The sequence below is a fragment of the Lepus europaeus genome, chromosome 19, assembly GCF_033115175.1.
Source record: "Lepus europaeus isolate LE1 chromosome 19, mLepTim1.pri, whole genome shotgun sequence".
NCBI lineage: Eukaryota > Metazoa > Chordata > Mammalia > Lagomorpha > Leporidae > Lepus > Lepus europaeus.
The window spans coordinates 44,021,718-44,046,702 of NC_084845.1; the positions used below are offsets into that span (position 1 = coordinate 44,021,718).

The 24,985-nt window shown below is 42.5% G+C and overlaps 1 protein-coding gene across 1 annotated transcript in view; it reads left to right on the forward strand.

The window, feature by feature from the left end:
* NUP93 (nucleoporin 93) overlaps nucleotides 1-24,985 on the forward strand; it is a 118,526-nt gene that overhangs the window by 25,576 nt on the left and 67,965 nt on the right. The window contains exon 3 of the mRNA XM_062176601.1: nucleotides 8,032-8,149. Within this exon, the coding sequence (XP_062032585.1) occupies nucleotides 8,032-8,149 (118 nt within the window). The remainder of the gene's footprint in view (nucleotides 1-8,031; nucleotides 8,150-24,985) is intronic.

The following is a 24,985-nucleotide window of genomic DNA, read 5'->3' on the forward strand; positions in this document are numbered from 1 at the left end:
GTGAGGGGCAAGTGTTTGGCAGGCAGTTAAGATGCAGTTGGGGATGCCTGCATGCCAAATCAGAATTCCTGCTTGTAAGTCCTGACTCCTGCTGATGTGAACCCTGGGAAGCAGCAGGTAATGGCTCAACTAGTTGGGTCCCTGCCATCCAAATGGGAGACCTCGATTGTGTTCCCTGCTCAACCCTGGCTGTTGTAGACATTTGGGGAGTGAACCAGTGGATGGAAGATCCCTCTCTGTTTCTTTTCCCTCTCTCTCTCTCTCTCTCTTTGCGTTTAAATTAAAAATAAAAATGAAAATAAAAAAAAACTTACAGATAGGGAAGATATTTGTAAATTATATATCTACTAAGAGACTTGTATTCAGAATACCTAAAAAAAATTCTTAGGACTCAATAAGGTAAATAACCTGATGAAAAATTGAGCAAAAAACCTTTATGAGCAAATGAGAATGTACTCAACATCATTAGCTTTCAGAGGAATACAAGTCAAAAACATGATAAGGTTCCACTTCATTCCTACTAGGATAGCTATGAAAATATTGTCAAGATTGAAAAACTCAAAATCCTTTTACACTGTTAGAAGGAATTTGAAGTAGTTCAGCCACTTTGGAAAACAGTCCAATAGATCTTCAGAAGATTAAACATAGTTACCATATGATCCAACAGTTTCATTTCCTAGGTATTTAGCCAAGAGGTAAAACATTTGTCCATACGAAAACTTGTACATGAATATTTATGGAAGTATTTCTTGTAATAGCTGAAAAGTGGAAACAACCCGAATAATCCATAAACTGATGAATGGGTACATAAAATGTGGCATAGCCATGCAGAGGCAATAAAAGGAATGAAGTACTCATCCATGCCTAACAGTACACTAAATGAAAGAAGCTAGGCACAAAAGATTACATATTGTATGTTTCTTTTTATGTGCATTGTCTGCAGTAGGCAGATCTAATAGAGTTGCTGAGGGCTAGGGATGAGTGAATGGAGGGACACAGGATGTGACTGCTGATGGGTAGGGACTTTCTTGTTGGGGTGAGGAAAAAGTTCTGAAGTTGATTGTAGTAATGTTGTACCACTCTGTGACTATACTAAAAATTATATCCTTTAAAAGGGTGAATTATATAGTATGCAAATTACATCTCAATAAAGCTATTTTTAAAAGGCTGGGTGGGAAGTTGGGTGTTGTGGCTCAGCAGTTAAGCCATCACTTGGGACACGTGCATCCTTCTCAGAGTACCTGGGTTCAAGTCCTGCTTCTGCTTCTAGTCCAGCTTCCTGCTAATGTGCACCTGAGTGGTAGCAGATTATAACTCAGGTTCTTGGGTCCCTGCCACCCACATGGGAAACCTAGAGGGAGTTCCTGGCTCCTGGCTTTGACCTCGCCCAGCTCCAGCTGTTGTGGGCATTTGGGGAGTAAACCAAGAGATGGAAGAGTTCTCTGTCACTCTGCCTTTCATAAAACAAACAAAAAACGAAAACAAAAAACCCCACCTTTTAAAAGATTGATATCTACTTATGTATTTGCTGATAAAAAAGGAAAGTATGTAGTGCCCCCCACTTATTCATGGGGAGTATATTCCAAGACCCCAATAGATATGTGAAACTGCAGATATTACCAAACCCTATATACACCATGCTTTTTCCTATACGTATATACCTGTGGTGAAGTTTAATTTATAAATTAGGCACAATGAAAGGTTAACAACAATAACCAATAATAAAATAGAATGATTATTGCAGTGTACTACAATACAAGTTATTTAAGATTTATAAGTTGTGGGGCCAACACTCTGGGTAAAACTGACCCCTGCAATACTGGCATCCCATATGGGTGCCAGTTTGAGTCCTGGCTGCTCTACTTTTGATCCAGCTCTCTGCTATGGCCTGGGAAAGCAGTGGAGGATGGCCCAAGTCCTTGGGTCCTTGCACCCATGTGGGAGACCAGGAAGCTGCTCCTGGCTTATGACTTCGGATTGGCACAACTCTGGCCATTGTGGCCATCTGGGGAGTGAACCAGTCGATGGAGTTCCCCCCCCCCCCACCTTTAAAATAGAAAAAAAAATGCTTTTTTCTGGAATTTTCTATGTAATATTTTTGGACCTAAGTTGACCATTGGATAATTGAAACCACAGAAAGCAGAGCTGCAGTTGAGAGGTGGGGTTACTAAATTATCTTGATTTGTTTTAATCATACATAGTAAGGCATGCAGACGAAGAAGTGACTATCATGAAAGAAGAAATTTTTACTCACAGATTCCCTAAAAACAAGGAGATGTGGTACACCATGCAGGGATGGTGCTGGCATTAATCAGGAAATGGAGGAAGCGAGGGTACTGTGTAAGATGAGCATGAACTATCTTCAAAACAAACAGCAAAGCAGTTATTAAGGTCTAGTTGAGTCATGTCAAAAGAACTCAAACTCAGAAGGTTCTGCTGGCAACAGATGAAATGATTGGAGCATCAATAAGGATAATAACCACATTAGATTGAAACATGGATTTCAATTCGTGAGTTTATAACATCACCTTTGGAGGATATTAGAGAACCATTTTTTTTTTTAAGATTTATTTATTTATTTATTTATTATTAGGCAGAGGCAGAGAGAGAGAGAGAGAGGTCTTCCATCCGTTCATGCCCCGGATGGCTGCAACTGCCGGAGCTGCGCTGATCCAAAGCCAGGAGCCAGGAGCCTGGAGCCTCCTCCCGGTCTCCCATGCGGTTGCATGGGCTCAAGGACTTGGGCCATCTTCCACTGCTTTTCTAGGTCATAGCAGAGAGCTGGATCGGAAGAGGAACAGCTGGGACTGAACCGGCGCCCATATGGGATGCCGGCACTGCAGACATTGGCTTTACCCGCTACGCCACAGAACTGGCCACAAACCATCTTATTACTCAAGGTCGTCATGTAGCTGATGAAAGGAGTTTCTCTGAATAGAAGTATTCTAGATGATAAAGATGGAATGCTACCATTTTGCAACCTCTAAGGAATTGATATAGGTCTGTGCAGTGATTGTTAATGTCTACAGACATTCCAAATAGAATTCTTTCTTGCTGAAAGCATGAAGTAGGCTAACATTAATCAGATATTTAGTATTTATTTTAAAAAAAGATTTATTTGAAAGGCAGAGAGAAAGAGAGATCTTCTGTCTGCTTGTTCACTATCCATATGGCTGTAACAGCCAGGGCTATGCCAGGCCGAATCCAGGTCTCCATCTGGGAGGGAATACTGGCAGGGGCCCAAGGATTTGGACCATTTTCTGTTGCTTTCTCAGGTGCATCAGCAGGGAGCTGGATCTGAAGTGGAGCAACTGGGACTCCAGCACCCATACAGGATGCTGGCAGCACAAGTGGTGGCCTAACCCACTACGTCACAGTGCCAGCCCCTAGAGTTTAATGTTTTTTTTTTTGTTTGTTTGTTTGTTTTTTAAGGGAAAAGGTTTATGGGGGAAACCCAACAGACCAGAGGGAAGGGGCAAAGAAGGAAAGGAGGAAGAAGGAGAGCATAAGAGAGAGAAGAGAGAGAGAGATCAAGAGACACAGAGAAAGAGAGCCACATATTCAGGAACATGCCCTCTTAAAACTTTGCTGGGGTTGGGGGCAGGCAGGGAAGTAGGAGCAGAGAATCCCATTAGGATGGAGGTGGGGCAGACACCAGTGGTTGGGCCATGGGGTCACCTGGCTTCCAGCAATGGCTGCGGGGGCTAGAGCCTAGGATGGTGTCGGGTGTAGATCGCGCCATAGATAAGACTGCACCGTTTTACTAACATCCCCCCCCCCCTTTTTTTTTTATAAAACAAGAGTATGGGATTACATTAGCCCCAAAAGTCCAAGAAGGGTAGAAGGACAATGATCTGTCTTTAGAGCTACTTCCTGTTGACATGGGTTGATGAGGTACTCTCTGCTGTCATGGGGCGTTGTTAGAGTTTACTTTTGATTTACAGAAAAAACACAGGATACATGAATATGTTAAATGACATCATAGGCATTCAGTCAATAGAACCTGTTCTGTAGAAAGTTTCATCCTTGCTGCTTTGAGTGTAGTCTGTGGATTAGCAGCAGCAGCAGCAGCAGCAGCAGCAGCTGAGCTTTTCAGAAATGGGGATTCTCAGGCTCCATCCCAGACAAGTGAGTCAGAATCTGCATTTTAACAAGCTTCTGGGGGTGATTCATAGGCACATTTAAAGTTTGAGCAACACTGCTCTATAAGACAAACCAGAATCTTTAACAAAAAATGATAAGAAAAAAAAATTAAGATAGAGGGGCAACCTATGGACTAAAACAGCTTTATGAGGCATATCAGTTGTTCATAAGTAAAGTCGTTATTTGGATCCCATTCAGACAAACACAAATTTTAAAATTATGAAATAGTTGGGAATATCTTTATTTTTTTTAAAAGGCTTATTTACTTTTTTTTTTTTTTTTTTGAAAGGCAGAGTCACAGAGAAGGAGAAAGAGAGAGAGATCTTCCATCCATTGGTTCACTTCCCAGATGGCTACAATGGCCAGGGCTGGGCCAGGCGAAAGCCAGGAACTTCATCTGAGTCTCCCATGGTAGTATAGTGGCCCATGTACTTGGCCCATCTTCCACTGCTTTCCCAGGCACATTAATAGGGAGCTGAATTGGAAGCAGAGCAACTGGGACTTGAACCAATGTCCATAAGGGATGCCAGCGCTGCAGACCTGGCACTGCAGACTGGGACTTAACCCGCTGTGCAACAGCACCAGCCCTAGAATATCTTGGATATATTTTAAATAATCTGGGTTGGGGTCTAGCATTGTGATGCTGTGGATTAAACTGCTGCCTGCACCACTGGCATCCCATATTCGAGCACTGGTTTGAGTCCTAGCTGCTGTGATTCTGATCCCGCTCCCTGATAATGTGCCTAGGAAGCAGCGGAAGATGACCCAAATCCTTGGCCTCCTGCCATCCACATGGAGGCCTGGATAGAAGTCCAGTCTCCTGGCTTTGGCCTGGCTCATCCTTGGCTTTTGTGGCCATTTGGGGCATGAAACAGAGAAGCTGTGTGTCCCTCCTTGTCTGTTGTTCTGCCTTCCAAATAAATGAATCTTTAAAATAAAACACTATGGGTGTTACCAGAAAATAGGTAGGGATGTAGATGAAGCAGGGTATGACATGTGAATTGTTGAAGCTGGTTGAGGGGTACAAGGAGACCCATTTTTTTAAAAAAAGATTTATTTATTTATATGAAAGAGTTACACAGAGAGAGGAGAGGCAGAGAGGGGGGTGGAGAGAAAGAGCGAGAGAGAGGTCTTCCATCCGCTGGTTCACTCCTCAATTGGCCGAAACAGCTGGAGCTGCATCAATCTGAAGCCAGGAGCCAGGAGCTTCTTCCAAAGGAGACCCATTTTAATTTTGCATTTGAAATTTTCTTCTGCAGTCGAGTAAAAAGAGGAGCTCCACTAATATAGCTATAATTAAAAAGATAACAAATATTGCCAAGGACATGGAAAAAATGGGGAGTTCTTGTACTTTGCTAGGAATGGTGGGAATGTTAAAGGGTGTAGCTGCTTTTGAAAACAGCAGCTTCTCAAATGTTAAATGTAGAGTTACCATATGATCCAGCAATTCTGCTCTTAAGTATATACTCAAGAGATGAAAATATAATAGCCAGGCCGGCGCTGCGGCTCACTAGGCTAATCCTCCGCCTTGCGGCGCCGGCACACCGGGTTCTAGTCCCGGTTGGGGCACCGGTTCTGTCCCGGCTGCCCCTCTTCCAGGCCAGCTCTCTGCTGTGGCCACGGAGTGCAGTGGAGGATGGCTCAAGTGCTTGGGCCCTGCACCCCATGGGAGACCAGGAGAAGCACCTGGCTCCTGCCATCGGATCAGCGCGGTGTGCCGGCCGCAGCGCGCCAGCCGCAGCAGCCACTGGAGGGTGAACCAACGGCAAAAGGAAGACCTTTCTCTCTGTCTCTCTCTCTCACTGTCCACTCTGCCTGTCAAAAAAAAAAAAAAAGAAAATATAATAGCCAGAAAGTTGAAACAGCCCAAATGTTTATGAACTGGTGAATGGATAAGTAAAATGTGCTATGTCCATATAGTGGAATATTATTGGCAATGAGAAGGAGTGAAGTATTAATACATTGTCTGACATGGATGAACTTGAAAGCATTATGCTAAATGAAAGAAACCAGTCACAAAACACTATATATCGTGTGATTCCATTTATATGCAATATCTAAAATATGCTAATGTAGAGACAGTAGGTTAGTGGTTGCTAGGTGTGGGGGGCGGGGCAAGATGAAATGGGAAATCACTACTCATGGTCAAGGGTTTCTTTCTGGGCAGATGAAAATGTCCTAAAATTGATTGTGGTGGTAGTTTTACACCTCTGTGAATACACAAAAATCACTGAGCCATGCACATTAGATGGTGAGTTTCATGTGTGTTCATTAATGTGTTAGCTGTTGTGAGAGAAGGAAGGAGGGCACTATACTATCACCCATGCCCCAGGCTTTACTTGAGACTAATCAGAATTATTGAGAAGAAAGTTGCATTGGTGATTCTAATGTGCAGCCAGGATTGAAACCCATTGTGTTAGACAATTTACTATTAGTGTGTGTGTGTTTTTTTTAAAGATGTATTTATTTACTTGAAAGAATTACACAGAGAGAGAAGGAGAGGCAGAGAGAGAGAGAGGTCTTCCATCCGCTGGTTCACTCCCTAGATGGCCACAATGGCTGGAGCTGCACCCATCCAAAGCCAGGAGCCAGGAGCTTCTTCCAGGTCTCCCATGCAGGTGCAGGGGCCCAAGGACTTGGGGCATCTTCTACTGCATTCCCAGACCATAGCAGGGAGCTGGATTGGAAGTGGAGCAGCTGGGTCTCGAACCGGCGCCCATATGGGCTGCCGTCACTGCAGTTGGCGGCTTTACCTGTTAATGCCACAGTGCTGGCCCCTGCTGTTAATGGTTGATAGAAAAAAGATGCAAGATGGTCTATCTCTATCTGTTATAGTAACCCCAAGGCTGGCATCATAGTTGACCTGAAGGAGACAAATATCTATGGGAGGGAGAAACCCTCTGGGTGAACACTCCTTACTGCTGTTGTATTTATTAGAATAGAATACAGGAAATCCTTTTTGTTCTGTAAGTCTGTTCAGGATTGAAAATACACCCATGGGTATTGGAGTTACATGAGCTGCCTAATGCTCTAGTTTCTTCTAAGCCAGGCAGTGTGAACATACACTGTCAGTGGAATTTTTTGATACTAAATCATGATTAAAAAAACCAACAATCTAAAAAGATAATCTAATTCTCCCAAGTTTTTTCTTATAGAGAATGTTCTGGGTATTAATAAAAATCTATTTTTTTTCTCTGCCATTGTTCTATTGCCCCAGATGAGTGGTAATAAACTTATTCCCATTTCTCTTCAAAAATATTTATCAGTCAGATAACAGCCTTCTATATTACTGGAGTGAGTAGCAGAGAAGGTTCTTGAAGATGTATTGGGCATGACATTTGGCTTTGAAGAGAGATTATGGAGAACTGACCTTGAATTCTGGTTTTATTGCCCTTGGACAAATCAATGTTCACCCTGGACCTTCAGTTTCCTGGATAAATGATTGAAGTTTGGACTGAGTTATTCCTGAAACTTCTAAAATGTTGTGGTTCACTATATCTGTCTTTGCAGAAACTTTAAGCATAGCATGGTTAAGAGTTTTTGACCTATAACTAGTTGACCTGAGTGACACTTTTTGGTGCTGTCGTTCCCCTGTCTGTGATGGGGGGATGAATGATAGCATCTGCCTCATAGCTTTCTTGGAAGTGTTTGCGTTAGTCTAGCCTATAGTATCATTACCATTTTATCCTAGCCAAGGCCCCCACTCTAGTAAAGGCATGATAAGAACTCGGATTTCTCTTACTACCAAATGCAGTGCCCTATTTGTTCCCATATAAAAGTGGACAGCAAATAGAAAGTTTTGAATAAAAAATACTGACCAGCATATTAGATGTCCTAATGCTACTTTTTCCTCTCACTTTTGTCTCCCTGCTCTTTTTTCTCATATAGGTCAGTTCTTCTTGGGTCTCGGGGACTTGACATATCTCACATCTCCCAGAGATTGGAGAGTCTGAGTGCGGCCACGACTTTTGAACCTCTTGAACCTGTGAAGGACACAGACATTCAGGTAGGGGCTTTCAGGTACAGGTGGAAGCCTGGGCAGGAGCCCAGGCCGAAGGCCCTGGCCCTTCATTGATAGCTGATTTAGGAATCCCAGTTGTCCTTGTTAGTTTCATTTTCCTCATGAATTTTCGTCTTCCTCAGATATTAAGAGAATGGGAGACCCAGCTTGGGAAGCGTAGTAGGGAAACATTAGGTTATTTTCAGAGTGCTCTGAAGGCATTCCATTTTAGATTATTGTAATTACAAGAACTGGTTTCTCTTCCTTCCTTGGGCTTAATCCAAGGCACAGAGACATTAGTTGTAAAGTTTCTCTTGCTTTCTTTACTAGGTCAAAAATAATTTTGCTATTCATCTTCTACATTTTTTTTTAAATTTTTTTATTTTTGACAGGCAGAGTGGACAGTGAGAGAGAGAGACAGAGAGAAAGGTCTTCCTTTTGCCATTGGTTCACCCTCCAATGGCCGCCGCGGTAGCGCGCTGCGGCCGGCGCACCGCGCTGATCCGATGGCAGGAGCCAGGTGTTTATCCTGGTCTCCCATGGGGTGCAGGGCCCAAGGGCTTGGGCCATCCTCCACTGCACTCCCTGGCCACAGCAGAGAGCTGGCCTGGAAGAGGGGCAACCGGGATAGGATCGGTGCCCCAACCGGGACTAGAACCCGGTGTGCCGGCGCCGCAAGGCGGAGGATTAGCCTATTGAGCCGCGGCGCCGGCCATCTTCTACATTTTTTTTTTTTTTTCTACGTCTTGCTTGTGTTGGTTGGCAAAGAGCTGGGGAAAGCTTTATGTTCCAATTACCGAAAACTACTCAGTGATTTTCAGGAAGTGTTTGGCTGCGTTAGTGGCGTGAGAAAGTGGTCTAATAGAGCACTTCATTTAAACAAACATGCTGCCAGCAATTGATAACCGCTTTAATCTAATCAGAAGCTCATATAAAATTGTTAAGATAAAACTTGTGGTCCATTTAGTTTTGAGCAATTAGAACACTGCATTTGCGTCAGAATGGAGGAAGAGTGGCGGGGCACCATTTTTATCATTGATTTACCTTCCAAATGAAAGATGCAGATCTTGTAGAGGCAAATCCTAGTAAAATCAGGCAATAATTGTGTTGTTATTTGCTACCCCATTGCCCTTCATAGGAACTGTTTCAGGCCATCTAATTTGCTACATTTCTACTCATTTATTCCAATTAAGAAAATAACTATAGATATTCATAGCTTTTTCTGTCATTGATATGTTCTAAAATTATGGAATATACTAGCTTTTTTGTAGCTATATTTGCTAAATCATATTTGTGTGTCAACTTATAGATGCATTTTCTTTTTTTTTTTAAAGACTTATTTATTTATTTGAAAGTCATAGTTACACACAGAGAGAAGGAGAGGCAGAGAGAGAGAGAGAGAGGTCTTACATCCACTGGTTCATTCCCCAGTTGGCCACAATGGCAGGAGCTGCACTTATCCAAAGCCAGGAGCCAGGAGTTTCTTCCAGGTCTCCCACACAGGTGCAGGGGCCCAAGGACTTGGGCCATCTTCCACTGCTTTCCCAGGCCATAGCGAGAGCTGGATTGGAAGTGGAGCACCCAGGACTCGAACCGGTACCCATATGGGATGCTGGCACTGCAGGCAGCGACTTTACCCACTATGCCACAGTGCCAACCTCTATAGATGCATTTTCATTTCCATGTAATCTTTTTTTTTTTTTTTAAAGATTTATTCATTTATTTGAAAGGCAGAGCTACAGAGAAGCAGAGGCAGAGAGAGAGATTACATCTGCTGGTTCACTCCCCAAATGGCTGCAATGGCCAAGAACTGGGCTGATCTGAAGCCAGGAGCCAGGAGCTTCCTCTGGGTCTCCCACATGGGTGCGGAGGCCCAAGCACTTGGGCCATCTGCTGCTACTTTCCCAGGCCATAGCAGAGCGCTTGATCAGAAATGCAGCAGTTGGGGCACTACAGGCGGCAGTCTTACCCACTATGCCACGGTGCTGGTCCTCCCCCCTCCTTTTTTTAAATTTTATTTACTTATTTGAGAGGCAGAGTTACAGACAGGGAGGGACAGAGAGAGAGAGGTCTTCCATTTACAGGTTCACTCCCCAAATGGCTGCAATGGCCAAAGCTGGGCATATCTGAAGCCAGGAGCCAGGAACTTCTTCTGGGTCTCCCACACAGATGCAGGGGCCCAAGCACTTGGGCCATCTGCTGCTGCTTTCCTAGGTCATAGCAGAGAGTTGGATCGGAGGAGCAGCAGCTGGAACATGAACCAGCACTTACATATGAGTTGCTGGCGCTGTAGGTGGAGGCTTAGCTCACTACAACACAGTGCCAGCCCCATCCATGTAATCTTAAAATCGCATGCATGCTTAACTTTTTTTTGGTAAGTTTCAGCCACATTTTCCATTGTGTGCTTGATACTTTATAAATAAATACTTAAAACAGGGATGAGATGGAGCTCCACTAATTTAAATAATCACCATATATTTTGGGAGCATGCTTAATCTAATAGTGTGAAAGCAAATGGCACTGGTTGAAAGTTTGAGTGCTTTTAATGTTGAAAATACCAAAGAAGTTCTTTATTTGAAAAACTTAATGGCTTTGTAATTTTTTTTCTGGCATTTTTACAAGAATTTCTGATTGGAGAACTCAGCAACATTAGTAATGTACTTCATGCATTTCCACTGATGTGGTATTCCATTTTTTACCTTAAGATATCAACAGATTTATAAATGTATTGATTCATAATGATCATTTCTTCTAACATTCTACTTAATGCAAAAACATCCTTCTTTGAACACCCCTATTAGATAATTTTCTAGCAATGCATGTCCAGTTACATCAAAGATAAGTTTTTAAAGTTTTTTTTTAAATTTTACTTGAAAGGCAGAGTTAGAGGAGGATAGACAGAAAGAAAGGGATCTTCCATCTGCTGGTTCACTCCCCAAATGGTCACAATGCCTGGGGCTGGGCCATGCTAAAGCCAGGAGCCCAGAGCTTCCTCTGGGTCTCCCATGTGGGTGCAGGGGCTCAAGCACTTGGGCCATCTTCCACTGCTTTTCCAGGCACATTAGCAAAGAGCTGGATTGGAAGTGGAACAGCTGGACTAAGCCACTGCTTGTGACACTGGCATCTCATAACTATTTTGAGTCTTGGTCACTCCACTTCCAACCCAGCTTCCTGCTAATGCGCTAGGGAAAGCAGCAGACAATAGCCCAAGTGTTTGGACCCCTGCTACTCACATAAGAGACCTGGATGGAGCTCTAGGCTCCTGGAGTCAGCCTGGTCCAGCCCTGTCTTGTTAGGGCCATTTGGGGAAAATGAACCAGTAAATGGAAGATCGTTCTGTCTGTCTCTTCCTCTTTCTCTATAATGTAGCCTTTCAAGTAGTAAAATAAATAAATCTTAAAGGAGGGGTGGTGCAATACTGTGGTGCAGTAGGCTAAGCCTGTGCCTGCAGCGCCAGCATCCCATATGGGTGCCAGTTCATGTGCTGGTTGCTCATCTTCCAAACAGCTCTCTGCTTATGGCCTGGCAAAGCCAAGTGCTTGGGCCTCTGCACACACAAGGGAGACCAGAGGAAGCACCTGACTCCTGGCTTCGAATTGGCCCAGGTCTGGCCGTTGCAGCCATTTAGAGAGTGAACCAGAGGATAGAAGGCCTTTCTCTCTGTCTGTAACTCTGCCTCTTTCTGCCTCTCAAATAAAGAAATAAAATTGAGCCGGTGCCACTGCTTACTTGGCTAATCCTCCGCCTGTGGTGCTGGCACCCCGGGTTCTAGACCCAGTTGGGGCGCCGGATTCTGTCCTGGTTGCTTCTCTTCCAGTCCAGCTCTCTACTGTGGCCCGGGAAGGCAGTGGAAGATGGTCCAGTTGCTTGGGCCCTGCACCCACATTGGAGACCAGGAGGAAGCACCTGGCTCCTAGCTTCGGATCGGCACAGCGCACCAGCCGTAGCGGCCATTTGGGGGGTGACCCAACTGAAGGAAGACCTTTCTCTCTGTCTCTCTCTCTCTTACTGTTTAACTTTACCTGTCAAATCAAAAAAAAAAAAAAAAAAAGAAAGAAAGAAAAATCAAGCTATAACCAAAAAAAAAAAAAAAAAAAAAAAAAAAAAAAAAGGCCAAGCTGCCACATACCCTTAGTATGGAGTGGCCTTCATTTTTATTCTTTTTGTAATATATTGGTTATCCAAGAAGAACTTTTTCAGTTATTTGTAGAAAAGCCAGATATACTGTCTGATGGTCTTTTTTCCCATTTATTTAAATAGTTTTATGGAGATAGAATTCATATGCCATAAATCTGATGGTCTTTTTGTATATGAGCTTTTGTTTTTCAACCAGTGCACTTTTTTTTTTTTGAGATAAGTATGTACCCTAATACCATGTGCCAAATATCAGTCAGCATGAAATTATTATGTCAATTTATAAGAACCTTAAAGTACTGTTCACTAAAGGAACTGCTGATGCATCGTTTGATAGATATTGTCCAGGATGTTGTACTGTCCATTGTTTGCATTACTTATAAGCTTGCAAAGGCATTTTCCCACGTATAGATTGTCATCTTGCATTTGGTAGACATTGATTACATTTCCTTCTGTTTCTAATGGAGCTTGAAGTTAATTTGAATTTTTGTTGTTGCTGTTTATTGTTTGTCATAATCAATGATGCTGGCATACGTTGAGAATGCCTTTTTAAAAAATTGCTGTGCCCAGCAATAGTAATAGATTTTAAAAACCCACTTTAATGTATGTATGGATAATACTAGTAAAATTTTTTTTAATGTTTATTGATTTTATTTTTTGGAAATGGTCATAAAGAAGGCCTACAAATTTGTGTAATAAAGATGAAGAGCAATAACCTAACAGGGCAAATGACTGCTCAAATGACTGTACTGATCTATTCTAAGTGACTTTGTGGTACTTGGGAGTACAAGTCTTCTCACAGAGATATACTTGCTTACTTCTGACTTTGGAGAGAAAAATGACTGAGGCAGATAGCACTGTTTTAATGTGATCTGAACAGGTCTAATGTACCATGGATGAAGTGTATTATGTAACAATAAAGAGCACATTTACATAGCTTAGTTATATTCTGGGCTTTTTCACTAGATTGCATGTATTTTCAAGAAAGCTGTGCAGAAATAGCCTGAGCAGGCCATAAAAATGGGAGCTGCAGTTTCTCAGCATTAAGCTATAGTTTTTCCAAATGGCATCAGACCAAAGCAATGTTATTGCTAAAGTCACTATATTGTATTCTTAGTGATGCTACAGGAACTTATGGCAAATTTGGTGGCCTAAACAGAAATTTATTCTTTCATAGTTCTGGAATCCACTATGGCAGCACCATACTCTCTTCACAGCTCTAGGGGAGAATCCTTCCTCTTCCAGTTTTTTGGTGGCTTCTAGCATTTCTTAGCTTGTGGCAGCATAACTCCAACCTGTTCCTCCACGTTCACAGGTTCTTCCTTGTGTATGTCAAATCTGCCTGTTCTTTTTCATACAAAGATAATGGATTTAAGGCCCATCTTAAATTCAGGATGATCTCATTTGGAGATCCTTTAACTTAATTAGTTTGTAAAGGCCCTATTTCTTTTCTTTTCTTTTTTTAAGATTTATTTATTTATTTGAAAGGCAGAGTTACAGAGACAGACAGAGGCAGGGAGGGAGGGAGGGAGGGAGGAAGGAAGAAGTCTTCCATCCACTGGTTCACTCCCCAAATAGCCGCAACAGCCAGAGCTGGGCTGATCCGAAGCCAGGAGCCAGGATCCAGGATCTTCTTCTGGGTCTCCCACGTGGGTGCATGGGCCCAAGGACCTGGGCCATCTTCTACTGCTTTCCCAGGCTATAGCAGAGAGTTGGATCGGAAGTGGAGCAGCCAGGATTCAAACTGGTGCCCATATGGGATGCCAGCACTGATTGCAGGTGGCGACTTTACCCATTACACTGCAGCACTGGGCCCCCCTATTTTCAAGTAAGATCACATTTACAAGTACCAGGTGTGGAGTCGGCTTTGTGGCTCAGTGGGTTAAGCAGCTGCCTGCATCCCATATGGGCAGTGGTTTGAATCTCAACTGCTCCACTTCTGATCCAGCTCCTTGCTAAGGCTCTTGGGGAAGCAGTGAAAGATAGCCCAATTCCCTGGGCCCCTACACCCATGTGGGAGACCCAGATGGAGTTCCAGACTCTTGATTTGGCCTGGCCTGGTGCTGGCCACTTGGGTAGTGAACCAGCAGATGGAAGATCTCACTCTCTCCCTGTCTCTCTCTCGCCTTGTAACTCTGCCTTTCAAGTAAATAAAAGAAATTTTTTTTTTAAAAAAAGAATGATGTATTGAAAAGAAAAATCAAAAAACCAAGAACTAGGTTTTAGAACTTAGAGATGCCTTTGTTGGGAGATATACTTCAATCTATTGCACCTTGTAGTACCAGAAATATTTTAAAAACTGACTGTAAATAATGAAGCATCTTTAAATCCAACTCCCTTTCGTAGCCATATAGAGTATGGAATATAGAGCTAAAGTATCTATTGCCAGGTGTTCCATCGACTGTAAGCTGCAACCAAGTATCTGATCTTGTCCTCAACAAACTTTCAGGTCTTTGGGAAATCAGACTGAATCCCCATGCCTGATTCTAGGGTTTTATAGTAGTTACTTTCTCTTCTAGGCTAACAGTCTGTAGTGTGTTCGAGAGATTTCTATAGAGACATTTTTCAACTAGAAATAGTCTGCCCCCTCCCCCTCCCTTTTTTTTTTTTTTTTTAGAGATTTATTTGTGTATTTGAGAGGCAGAGTTACAGACAGAGAGATCTCCGCTGGTTCACTCCCCAAACGGCCATTGTGGCTGAAGCTTGGCCAATCCGAAGCCAGGAGCTAAGAGCTTCCTCTGGGTCTTCCACAGCGGTGCAGGGGCCCAAGCACTTGGTCCATCTTCCAGTGCTTTCCCAGGTCATCAGCAAGGAGTTGAAAGTGGAGCAGCTGGGACTTGAATGGGTGCCCATATGGGATACTTGTGCCTGAGGTGAGGCTTAACCTACTATGCTACAGCGTTGGCCCCAGATAGTCTGCTTTTTAAAGTAGTTTTTAAGGTAAGTGTAGGTTGAATTAAGTTGTGACACTTCGCTGAGGTGAAAGGAGTTGCCTTGTATATGTGTACTCCGTGCTTCAGCCAACTAGGTTGTCCTTTGCCTTATTCTTTAGACTTTTGCACACCACAGCCTAGAGTAGCACCTCTGGAATATCAAGCTCTAATTTCAGTTTAAGGCTCTAAGGGTTTCCATAGATGTCACCTCTTCTGTAGTCTTCTAGGATCGCTTCTCCACAGCCTCCAAATATAGTATGTCAGATTTACTGCTTAGGAAGAGACAAAACTTTCCTTTACAAAGTAAATAGAAATGTAGATTATGTTGATGGAATTGACTTAGCAGCCAATTCTAATCTTAGATAAGTGAAATTTCATCCCCTTCTCTACCAGAGAGAAACTATTTTGAAGGTCTTCATAATCTGCCTAAATCTCCAGATGGAAATCTGTCCTGTGTAAGAGAAAAATAAGTCTTCAACAGGGCATAAAATAATCCTAAAAAATTAGAGTCAGCAAAACTGATCCATCACATGTGAGGCTTAATTATGGTACAGTGATAATTGTTAAAAACTTACTTTGTTTACCACACTGTATCTGTATTAAAATATTTGTTATTGCCTTTTTCTTTTTTTCTAATTTTAACTTATTTTTACTTATTTAAGAAGCAGAGTTATAGACAGAGAGAGGGAGAAACAGACAGGCCTTCCCTCTGAAGGTTCACTCTACAGATGGCCACAACAGCCGAAGCTGAATTGATCCAAAGCCAGTAGCCAGGAGCTTCCTCCAGGTCTCCCATGTGGGTCCAAGTACTTGGTCCATCTTCCACTGCTTTCACAGGCACATTAGCAGGGAGCTGGATTGGAAGTGGAGCAGCTGGGACTCAAACTGGCATCCATATGGGATGCTGGTGCCACAGGCTGAGGCTTAACTCACTATACAACAGCGCTGGCCCCCTTCCCTTTTCTGTCCTTGGAAATGTAGTATATGCTCAAATCACTCTTCGTTTCTCTCTTTTTCTTTAAAAGGCAAAATGACAGAAAAAGGGAGAGATGGAGAGAATCTTCCATCCACTGGTTCACTCCGCAAATGCCAAATAGCTGTAACGACTGGGGCTGCTCCAGGCCAAAGCCAGGAGCCAGGAACTTCATCTAGTTTTCCCATGTGGGTGGCAGGGGCCCAAGAGTTGGGCCATCTTCTGCTGCCTTCCCAGATGCATTAGCAGAGAACTGGATCACAAGTGGAGCAGCCAGGTCTTGAACTGTCACACATACCCATTGTCCACTGCTGTGCCATAGTATTGGCCCCTTAATTTATGTTAAATAGTGAGAAAGAAACTAAATGTCTTTAATAAGTATGAAGATGAGTCAGCAATGCCCTTATCTCCTAAAATTGTTGTTTTCATAGTTTATCTTGATTTTCTATCTTCAGAATTGAAATATTGCTACATAAATGGAGATATAAATAACAGTGAAGAGGAATAGTAATTGTGTTGCTCACTAATTGTGTGTTTGTGATACTGGCAAGTAGTTAGCTGGGAATGGGTTACAGAAATCCCATGGCAGTTTTTGGAAAGAGGATCAGACTTGCCTGCAATTTTTAATATGCTAATAGCTCCTCAGTAATATTATTAGCAAGTTATTATTTTTTTTAAATCTATTTATTTTGAAAGGTAGAACAGTAGAGAGACAGAAAGATAGAGATATTCCATCCACTGATTTCACTCCCCTAAATGCTCACAACATATAGAGCTGGGCCAAACCAAAACCAGGATCCCAGAACTGAATCCAAGTTTTGCATGTGGGTGGCAGGGACCCAAGTACTTGATTTGTCATCTGCTGCTCCCAGGTTGCTCATTGGCAGGAAGCTGGGATCGGAAGTGGAATTAGAACTAGAACGTAGGCACTGCAGTATGGGATGAGGGTCTCCCAAGCAGCATTTATTTATTTATTTATTTATTTATTTTTGACAGGCAGAGTAGACAGAGAGAGAGAGACAGAGAGAAAGGTCTTCCTTTGCTGTTGGTTCACCCTCCAATGACCGCCGCGGCCGCTGATCCGAAGGCAGGAGCCAGGGGCTTCTCCTGGTCTCCCATGGGGTGCAGGGCCCAAGCACTTGGGCCATCCTCCACTGCACTCCTGGGCCACAGCAGAGAGCTGGCCTGGAAGAGGGGCAACCGGGACAGAATCCGGCGCCCCGACTGGGACTAGAACCCGGTGTGCTGGCGCCACTAAGCAGAGGATTAGCCTGTTGAGCCACGGCGCCGGCCCCAAGCAGCATCTTAACAGCTGCACCAAATGCCCACTCCACTGGCAAATTATTAATATTGACAAAGAAGTGCAGTAAAATTTTCCTCACTTCGTCAGTTTAAAGAAAGTGCAGTTAGAGAAATTCAGTTACAATTTTCATCTTTTCCTAGAAATGGAAAGTGCTAAATTTCTGTATTAAGAAGAGGTCTTACTGAGCTGCTTTAGCAAATCTCAGGAAGAAATGAGGTTCATTCATAAGATTTGCATCTATTTGCATAATAATTCTGAGAAATGGCTTTAGTGGGCAGAGCATACCTGTCTTCCATCTTGTTTCTGCTCTTTGGAGCAGGCTCTTCTGCACAAAGTGGTGCTCTAGCCTAAATTGAATAATCATAAATTTTGAATTGATGGACTGTGGACTCCACAGGAACAAGACTTTGCTTTCTAAATGTTTTCACATAACATAAAAATGTAAGAGATTATTCTATGGAATCTAATAGTGTGAAAGTTATCTAATAGTATGACGATTTAGTTAAGCCTTTGTGTTTATTGATTGCCTTTATTATATTCTTGCCCTTAAGAGAGTCAGTGGAAAGTTCATGGTAATCTTCCTGGTGAGCTTGTAGAAGACTTTAATGAATATTTGAATTTTGCCCTTTCCCAGCTTATAACAGCTACCTCTCCTGGACTTAACACAACCTATAGTTAATGCTCGCAGACTCACTAGCAAATGATTCTGATTATCACTGGGTTCAGAGTCTATGAGTCAAAGAGAAGTCCTTCCCTGGAATACCAGGTACATTTTAGGCCAAGATTGAGGTGTAGTGGCTGAACTGCATGTAGAGAATGCACATCCCACTATGCCCTATTCCGGTTCAGGGACCGTAGTTGTGCCAGGCTTTCTCCCCTGCGTGAACACAACAGTGTCCACATCACCACCTCTTAATATTATAAATATATAATAATAAATATATTATAAATATAATAAATCTTGTCATTAAACCCTGACCCAGAATAAATCTCAGAGCTGGTAAAAACCAGTAAACCTCTAAAAAAGAAAATCATGCCTGTGCAGACAGGCAAGCTATGTGCCATCTTGTTTTATGTTTATAATTAGGTAGCCTAATGTTTATTACTGTGGTGAGGATGGAAATTATTTAATTTTTCTGCCTGTTTGTGATAAGGGAAAAGGTAGGCATAGTGGTCTGGTGACAAAGTATGCAATTACATTATTCTGTGAATGGAATTAAAAATGGTAACTTTGGAATAAAAATGGGTCTGTGGAAAATGTGAAAAACTGCTTTTATGTGAGCCAGGGATATAGGATTTCAGCCCTTTTATTTATCCATTCACACTCACTCCTGAATGCAGGGCTTTCAGAACAAGCAAGTAACTGGATGCTGAATGCATTCTGAGCAAGCAGGAAATGGCAGGCTTTTTGTCTTCTCAGAGCTTTCTTATATCCTGTAGTGAGCAGAGGAATATCAATTACCAACTTAAAGAAGAAAGAATTTGGAATGGTTCTGTAAGAGTAATTTGGAGCAAGCCCATGGCTAAAATATTTATCTAACATTTAAACAGAGCACTTCACATCTTGGCCAGGCTCCGGTGCCTTTGAACTGGAGTGGAATCATCCCCTCCCTGCATCACTGTCTCTTCACCTGCCGATGCCTGTTGGTGCCTCAGCACTCTGAGAGTAAGGAACAGATATTGTCACCTTGAGTCTGGCATCTTTCAATTACCTTATTTTAGGAGCCAGAAATGGACACCTGTTTTTATCTGTTGAACTGTTTGCTACTGGAGTGGATGTGAATTCAATGGTGGTTAAAGCCTCACTGGGTATTGAATGCATCACAGTGAACCAGTCTGGCGTTCTCAGTTGGCAGCCTTGACCTGATGCACCAATTTGATCTGCTAGCCACAGCACTTTGTGAACTCTTATTTCAGTTTTGGAATGTTTGATCCAAAGCTTTTCAGGCCTGAAGCCTGAGGTGACTCCTTCGATTGGTGGTGGTTGCAGTGTGGCTTCCTCATTTACAGAACTTTGGGGTCCCAGTTAGGAGTCCTCCACTGCAAAACTGCATCCTCTGAAGAAACCAAGAAAAAGGCTCAGATATCGGAGATTTGATTTTACCTTTTTTGTGTGTTTTTGTTTCATGTGGACCAGGCAAAGAAGCTAGGTAGTAGAGAGAGCAGTATCCTCTACCAAACAAGACGTGTACTTAGAGTCAGTGTATATTGCTTTGTTTTAAAGCATTTTTTCCTGTTTCAGAAATGCTCAGCTTCCATGTTGCACTTCACATATGCAGTGGTCGAATGAGTTCCCGAAGCCCAGGTTGCTGTTGCTGACAGCCAGCCTGGTCTGCAGGCTTGATTCTGACAGCCGCTGGCTGCAGCGATCACAAAATCAGCAGCAGTGCACGTGCCACTCTAATTATCCTGGAGGACAGAAGGGCCCATCCTCGCTGCTCGCTGGAGTGGCTGTGTGGCTGAGATGCCATCAGCAGAACCCTGCCGGTGCTCTTCAGAAAACACGAGCCTTGAGGCACTGCAGCAGAATCTGCTGAGCAGGGCTGGGCGTGACACAGCTCCCAAGAATTGTTCTGAAAGAATTATTACAAAATACGTCTACAGCGAAGACTAGGTTATTTGTTTAGTTTATAAAACAAAGGGGAGTAATGGGTCAGCAGATTGTAAATGGGAGTGTGGATTTGCTGGCTGATTTGTATTATTATTGCCTGATTTGGTTTATTTCTTTGAATGTCATGAGCAAAAGGATGTATGGGAGTTTATTCTTCCTTTTCCTTTAAAAAAAATAAAGTGTGTTGCTATCTTAGGGACAGGTAGAAACACGTATGGAAGGTTATGATATGCTTGATATGCTCATGGTACCAAAATACACTGGTGTGCTATTCTCTGGGAGTATTCTCTCTCTTTCTGTAAGGGTCTCTGATATGCACTGTGGATACAGTCTTTCTGTAAGGGTCTCTGATATGCACCGTGGATACAGTGCACATCAGTCTGTCTCAGCAGGACCAGTCTCCTAAATAAGCAGGGCCTGCTGGATTCTTCTGTCACAGTAAAATTAGATTCTTATGATGAGGTACAAAACTGCCCCAGGTATTTTAGTGTTGATACAATCTGGTAGTGAATATCACTCGTTCAGAAGGTGCTTTTAATGAATCAGTGCTCCTCAAACCAGTTTTTTCCTCCCAAATTCATCTCAGCCTAAGGAACACTTTTATAAAATACATTAAAAATAAAATAAAAATAAAAAGGGGCTGACATTGAGGTTCAGCAGGGTAGGCTGCAGCGTGCAATGCTGTCTTCTCAAATGAGCACCGGTTCACGTCCCACCTGCTCCACTTCCAATCCAGCTCCCTGCTAATATGCCTCAAAAAGCAATGTACGATGATGGCCTTAGTGCTTGGGTTCCTGACACCCATGTGGGAGACCATAATGGAGTTCTAGACTTCTGAGTTCAGCGTGGCCCAGCCTAGGTCATTACAGCCTTTTGGGGAGAAAACCGGCAGATGGAAGATCTCTCACCCCATCCCCAACTCTGCTTTTCTAATAAATAAATAAATAATTTTTTAAAAAATGAAATAAAAGACATTAAGTAATAAGCCCTAATTTTAAAAATTAAATTCAATAGACTCAGATTGCATTGAAGATTTCTAAATATTTATTCTCTGTTCTTAACAGTTACCTGCTGCACACTAGGAAGAAACCATTTGTGAACTAGTACTTCTGTGACTACTTTGAGTAGTGCAATGTTAAATAGTTTTGTTTTTCTCTCCCTCCCCTCCTCTCTTTTTTTCCTTCCTTCCCTTTCTTAAGTGTTTCCTGCTTAAGTGCAGTGAAACACAGTTGAATAACAAGTTTACATTCCTATCAACCATTTTATTTCAGCTAACATCAGGGAAGCAAAGCTAAGGTTTATTGAACATTTATGATGCCCAAGGCATTATCTATACTAAGGACTTTCTGGCTTCCTGATACAGTCTTCCCAGCAACCTTCTGCAGGTACTTGTTGTTGACCCTATTTCTGAGAGAAGGAACCAGAGGATAGGTATGTCAGAAATGAACACCTTTCGCTTGGTTTAAGTTCAATACTATGTTCTTAGCCCCTTCAGTCTTAGATTTTTAAATGTATTATTTATTTTGTTTACTTAAAAGGCAGATAGAGATCTTCTATCTATTGGTTTACTACCCAAATGCCTACAACATCTGGGGCTGGGTGAGGACAAAAGTGGGAGACAGCAACTTAATCTGGTCTTCCATATGGGTGTCAAGAGACCTAACTATTAGAGCCATCACCTACTGCCTCCTAGGGTTTACATTAGCAGAAAGCTAGAATCAGTAGCAGGGCCAGGACACGAATCCCAGCACTCTGTCCTGTAGGGGATGTGGGTGGGTGTCTGCACGAGTGCACCAATGTCTACCTCCTCTGGGTTTTTATTTTCACTTGTAAACTAAGATTTCTATAGTAAAGGAGTGAATTTTCAGGATGTATTTGAAGAAGCAAGGCTAGTGGAAGCATAAAATAGAGTATAATTGATTGTTCATTTAGAGGCAAAAGAGTAGAAAGCCCACAGTGCTGGAGGAAGATGTGCAATCTTTTGAATGGATGTGATAGGCATTACTCACATTGACATAAGCTTAGTAGCTGGTGCATGCTGTCTAAACCTAGATCCAAATGCCTGCTGCTATGGAGTGTTGCAGGAAGGCCAAACCTGTTTCATTCGTTTATCTCTAGATGCTTGCTTTTTTGCCGTAGTTTTCTACTTGCTGAGCTGTCAGTTTAATTTACTCTGTAAAGCTCAGCCTATTATTTCTCAGGTTTACTGCCCTACAGGTACACTGTACAGGATTTCTGTGAAATCCTGGAGTAGTTTTTAGTTTTGAAATGCTCAGGCTTTGTGCTGGTGAAAATAGGTTGTGTTCAGCTTCTTGCTCGATCATCTTTGTTTTGTTTTGTTTCTGAAGCTGAGCTAGGGTTAGAAGGATGATGCTAGAAGCAATTTAAAGGACATATCATTTTTACTGTAATACTGAGCTATTGATTGTTGACTTATTTGTAGGTTTAATGCAGACCCATTTCCTTACTTAGCGTCTGACTGGCCATTAAGCTCTGGCAGTGTGCCGGAATGTTGAAATCTTGTATCACATAATATGATTTGCCTGTCTAAGGGTATTATAAGTATTTGGTTTTAAGACATAGACAAAGCCCTTGGCTTTGTGTATATACTCCAGAATCCAGGAAGGATTTCTCTACAGCAAAAGTACTTCTAGGAGACAGCATAAAAGTGAATAGTTGACATTCAGTGGAACATTAACGCCTGACAGCATCAAATGGCTATTCTTTGGTCCAACTGATTCTTTTTTTTTTTTTTTTTAAGATTTATTTATTTATTTGAAAGTTACACAGAGAGAGGAGAGGCAGAATGAGAGGTCTTCCATCCACTGGTTCACTCCCCAATTGGCTTCATTGGCTGGAGCTGCGCCGATCCAAAGCCAGGAGCTTCTTCCAGGTCTCCCATGCAGGTGCAGGGGCCCAAGGACTTGGGGCCATCTTCTACTGCATTCCCAGGCCATATCAGAGAGCTGGATTGGAAGTGAAGCAGCCGGGACTGGAACTGGGGCCCATATGGGATGCCAGCACTGCAGGTGCAGCTTTACCTGCTAAGCCAGCCCTTAACTGATTCTTAAAAACAAATGCAGACTAGCGTAACAGAATTGTGAAGAAGACTAAGCAGGGAACTGAAAAAAGGTAGTGGTAGGGATGTAAGAGCAGGTCACAGGTGAGCACTCCTTCGTGTAAGCGACCCTCAGCATTTGCCTGGTACCAGCTTCCTCACGTGGAGTTGAAATTAGAATCTAGCTAATCTAGAAAGAGCAGGGTTGTGGCTCAGAATTGGAGAAAAGTAATTATTGGTTACAAAAAAATTTTTTTTTCAGTCTCTTTCAAAACATGGGCACCTCTTGACTGAAAGAGAGTTAAAGCTAAGAGAATGAGATGACAAAGAGACATCAAATCTGAAATTTTGAGAGTATGAACTCCCTTCATCATAAAAATAAGGCATGCTTCATTAAAAAAAATTGAAAAGTAGCTCCCTGGTAGAGTTATTTGACTGCTGTGCTGCCCTTCAAGTTGTTAGATAGCCACCGTTAGGGGGGTGTTGAGCTGTGTTTGCACTGTATACTTGAAAGTTTGGATCATCTTGTTTGAAATGACAAGGAAAATTGATATGTTTTAGTAGAGAAGTGAAGAATTAGTGCGTGAAGCATGTATTAGGAGTAGGTTATAAAATGGCCCTTGTTGCTCAGATTTGGTCAATTCCTGTAATGGTAGATGCCAACTACCATGGAGAAGATTCCTAATGTGTGGAAAGGGACCTGAGACATACCAGATTTCATTACCTCATTTCATTATGCCCCTCAAACCATTTGGAAGGCTGATTATTGAGAAGTTCTATGACTTTGCCCTAATTTGGAGGATTTAGGGGAAAGTAACAGGCCAGGAATTTTGTGTGTGCATCATCATATTCCTTTGTATAGCGCTCTCCAGTGAGCTTTGTTTATCGCCCGCTTGTTCCTGGCTGCTGCAGCGTGGAGGCCTGTGTTAGCATCATCTTCATTTACATAGAAGGGAAAGAAATTAAGACCAAGACAGATTAGTTCTTCAGAGGTGGAAGTTGGACCCAGATAATTCTTAAAACCATGCCCTCTCTTATTTTCATCCCTTGCTGAGGAAGGTATCAAGTGGCAAACCGGTTGGGTGAATTCCATATTCTCTCACCGCTCCTTGAGTTTCTTAATGCTTTATCTCTTACCCCTCAGACGTTTTCTTACCTGTTTTCTCTGAAGTGACATCTCCATTCCTTTCTATGTAAGTCAATCCATTGTAGGGATAACAGTGCTACTTTAGAGAATGATTAGGCCTTATTGGCTTCTCTGCTCTGAGTGATGACAAACCTCTTTTTCCATCTGAGGTGTCTGGGACAGAAAGAGATGCAGATGTTTGTCACTGCTACTGATACAGTTTACTGCTGCCTCTCTTTATGTGAAGGGGCCTGGGCTTCTTGGGATCTGGGACACTGGAGGCCATCAGCTGGGTTTCTGCTGTTTTTTGGTTATTGCTGCCAAGCAAGTGCTGAGTGGCAAACTGGAACAAATGCCATGTTTTGGAACTTGAGGTACTAGAAGTCAGGGTTTAGAGAAGATTAGGGGAAAGGTTTTTGTGCTTTGCTTTTGCTACTTTTTTGTCTTTTATTTTACCCTAAATCAATCCTTTCTTCCTTGTCCCCATCTTCCCTCTTTTCTCTTCTCTCTCTCTCTCTCTCTCTTTTTTTTTTTTTGCTTGTCTTTTCTCCTTTAGTTTTAATTCTGTCCTTTCTTCCCTCTCTTTTTCACCTGCTGCCTCAGCCCCTGATATGATCAAGAGCTATCATTGTGAAGGGAAATGTAGCTGATGCCTCAGACATACTTGGGCAGAGGGAGGGTAGGAAACATTGTTGGGTAGGATT